Source organism: Cataglyphis hispanica, chromosome 9, assembly GCF_021464435.1.
Source record: "Cataglyphis hispanica isolate Lineage 1 chromosome 9, ULB_Chis1_1.0, whole genome shotgun sequence".
NCBI classification, from domain to species: Eukaryota; Metazoa; Arthropoda; class Insecta; order Hymenoptera; family Formicidae; genus Cataglyphis; species Cataglyphis hispanica.
Genome location: NC_065962.1, coordinates 4,503,963 through 4,506,073, shown reverse-complemented (window position 1 = coordinate 4,506,073; position 2,111 = coordinate 4,503,963). Strand labels below are relative to the sequence as shown.

The 2,111-nt window shown below is 33.2% G+C and overlaps 1 protein-coding gene across 1 annotated transcript; it reads right to left on the bottom strand.

The window, feature by feature from the left end:
• Nucleotides 1-1,057: 1,057 nt before the first annotated feature.
• On the bottom strand, nucleotides 1,058-2,111 carry LOC126851927 (uncharacterized). Its single transcript, XM_050596263.1, has 2 exons — nucleotides 1,885-2,111; nucleotides 1,058-1,676 (listed from the first exon to the last, which is right to left on the bottom strand). Exons 1-2 carry the CDS (start codon nucleotides 2,109-2,111, stop codon nucleotides 1,058-1,060), a joined length of 846 nt encoding a protein of 281 aa, XP_050452220.1.

Below are 2,111 nucleotides of genomic sequence, written 5' to 3'. Positions count from 1 at the left end.
ACAATGCGTTAGTCGCAGAGATTTGCCTAAAATTATAAAGACTCTAACATCAACACAGTGTTAATAGGTGGCACCTAGCAACAAACACCCAATATAAAATTGACGTAAACGAACACCACAAATAATTGAAGAGGAAATAAATCAATGGTATTCAAATAAACTATAAACATTTTTGTTTATAGTTAAAATTTATTTATTTTTAAAAAAATACTAGTAGAAATTGCAAAAAAATATAAAGAGAAACCAAAATCAAACAAATCATGAATAACTAAGGAAACATAGAGAATTATAAAAAAACAGGAAAAAGATAAAAATGCAGGAATAAGCGAAGATAACAAAGATGGATATAACAAATTAACCAAAGTAATACACAAGACAAGAACAAACACATTGAAGCTTTATGCATAAAGATAGAAGAATACGCACAGCAACGAACCAAGGAACTTCTTTCATGAGATCAAAACACTCACTAGCGATTCTTAACCACAACAGTGACCAATGAAGAATGCCCTGGAAATATAAAGATAGATATATTAACAAGATGGCGCAACTAATGCGAAGAACTAATTGAGAGATCAAGCAGGCTCAGTCAAAGACTTAACAATATCATAAAGTGAAGAACCATACATACTCAAAGCAAAAGTAGAAGCTTCTTCTTCTTCTTCTTATATTAGGACAATATCCTATTATCTTTCGCTATCTGGTCTCTTGGGATATTGATGTCCAGCATTTCTTCCATCTTTTTGGTGACCTTCCTAGTGGTCGCTTAATATTTAGTTTTTTTAGTTTAGCCCATTTGGCTAGCCTTTCAGGCTCCATCCGATTTACATGATCTCTCCATTCACGATGTCTTGATTTTACTCATCTTACCACATCCTGCATTTTACACTCTTCTTCAATGGTTGCGCTTCTTATTTGATCACGTAGGTTCACTGATTCCTCGTATTGTGCATAATGTTTTCATTTCATTTGATGTTAGGATTCTTTTTGTTTTTGTAATATCTGCACATGTTTCCGCCGCATATGTAAGTATCGATCTTACACAGGTTTTATAGATTCAAACTTTACTTTCAGTAATCATGTACTTATTTCTCCATATAATATCCTTCAAATAACCTGATATTCTGTTTGCTTTATCCGCCTGTGTTTGGACTTCTCTAATTATGTTCCTGTCGCTTGATGCTTCTATCCCGAGATAGTTGAGCTTCATCACCTGTTCGATGATTTCGTCGTTGATCACAAGTTTGCATCTAATTGGTTCTTTTGAGATGACCATTGACCACGTCTTTTCGGTGGAGATCACCATATTAAAGCTCTGGGATGTTGTAGTGAATTTATATAAGAGTCGTTGTAAATTTTCTTCACTTTTTGCTAACAGTATGGCATCATCTGCATAGCATAGTATTTTAATGTATCTATTTCCTATTTTATATCTGGCGTCAACTTTTTTCATCTCCTCGATTATTTCGTTCATAATAACGTTAAGAAATGTCGGACTTAAACTGTCTCCCTGTCTGATATATGTCGCTATTGGCACTGTGTCACTTAGACCGTTAAATGTTTTTATTTTGATTGTATTATTTTGATTCAGTTCTTCGATGATTTTCAGCAAGTTGTTATTGACCTTAAGAGTGTTTATTACATTGTCTAAGCGAACTCGAATGCTTGTTTGAGATCTACGGAACATACATAAGTGGTTTATCGAAATTCGATTGATTTTTCAACTAATTGCCGTAGTATGAAAATTGCATCTACTGTTGACCTATTTTATTGAAAACCTTGTTGCTCTTCGCATATGTTGATGTGATTATTAATTTTCTGTGATAAAATTTTTGTTAGCAGTTTTAACACAGAGCTCAGTAAGGTTATCCCTTTGTAGTTTGCTGGGTCTTTTTTGCATCTTTTTTTTGTATATAAGTATGATTAGTTTTCCATTCTATCGGTGTTTTTTCATGGGAAATAATTTTGTGGAATAGTTTAGTAATTTCTTGTTGAATCTCCGGATCTCCATATTTGATAAGTTCGTTAGTGATGTCATCAATGCCGGGTGCTTTCCTGATTTTTGTTTTAGGTATCATTTGTTTTACTTCTTCTATAGTTATTTCTGGCAT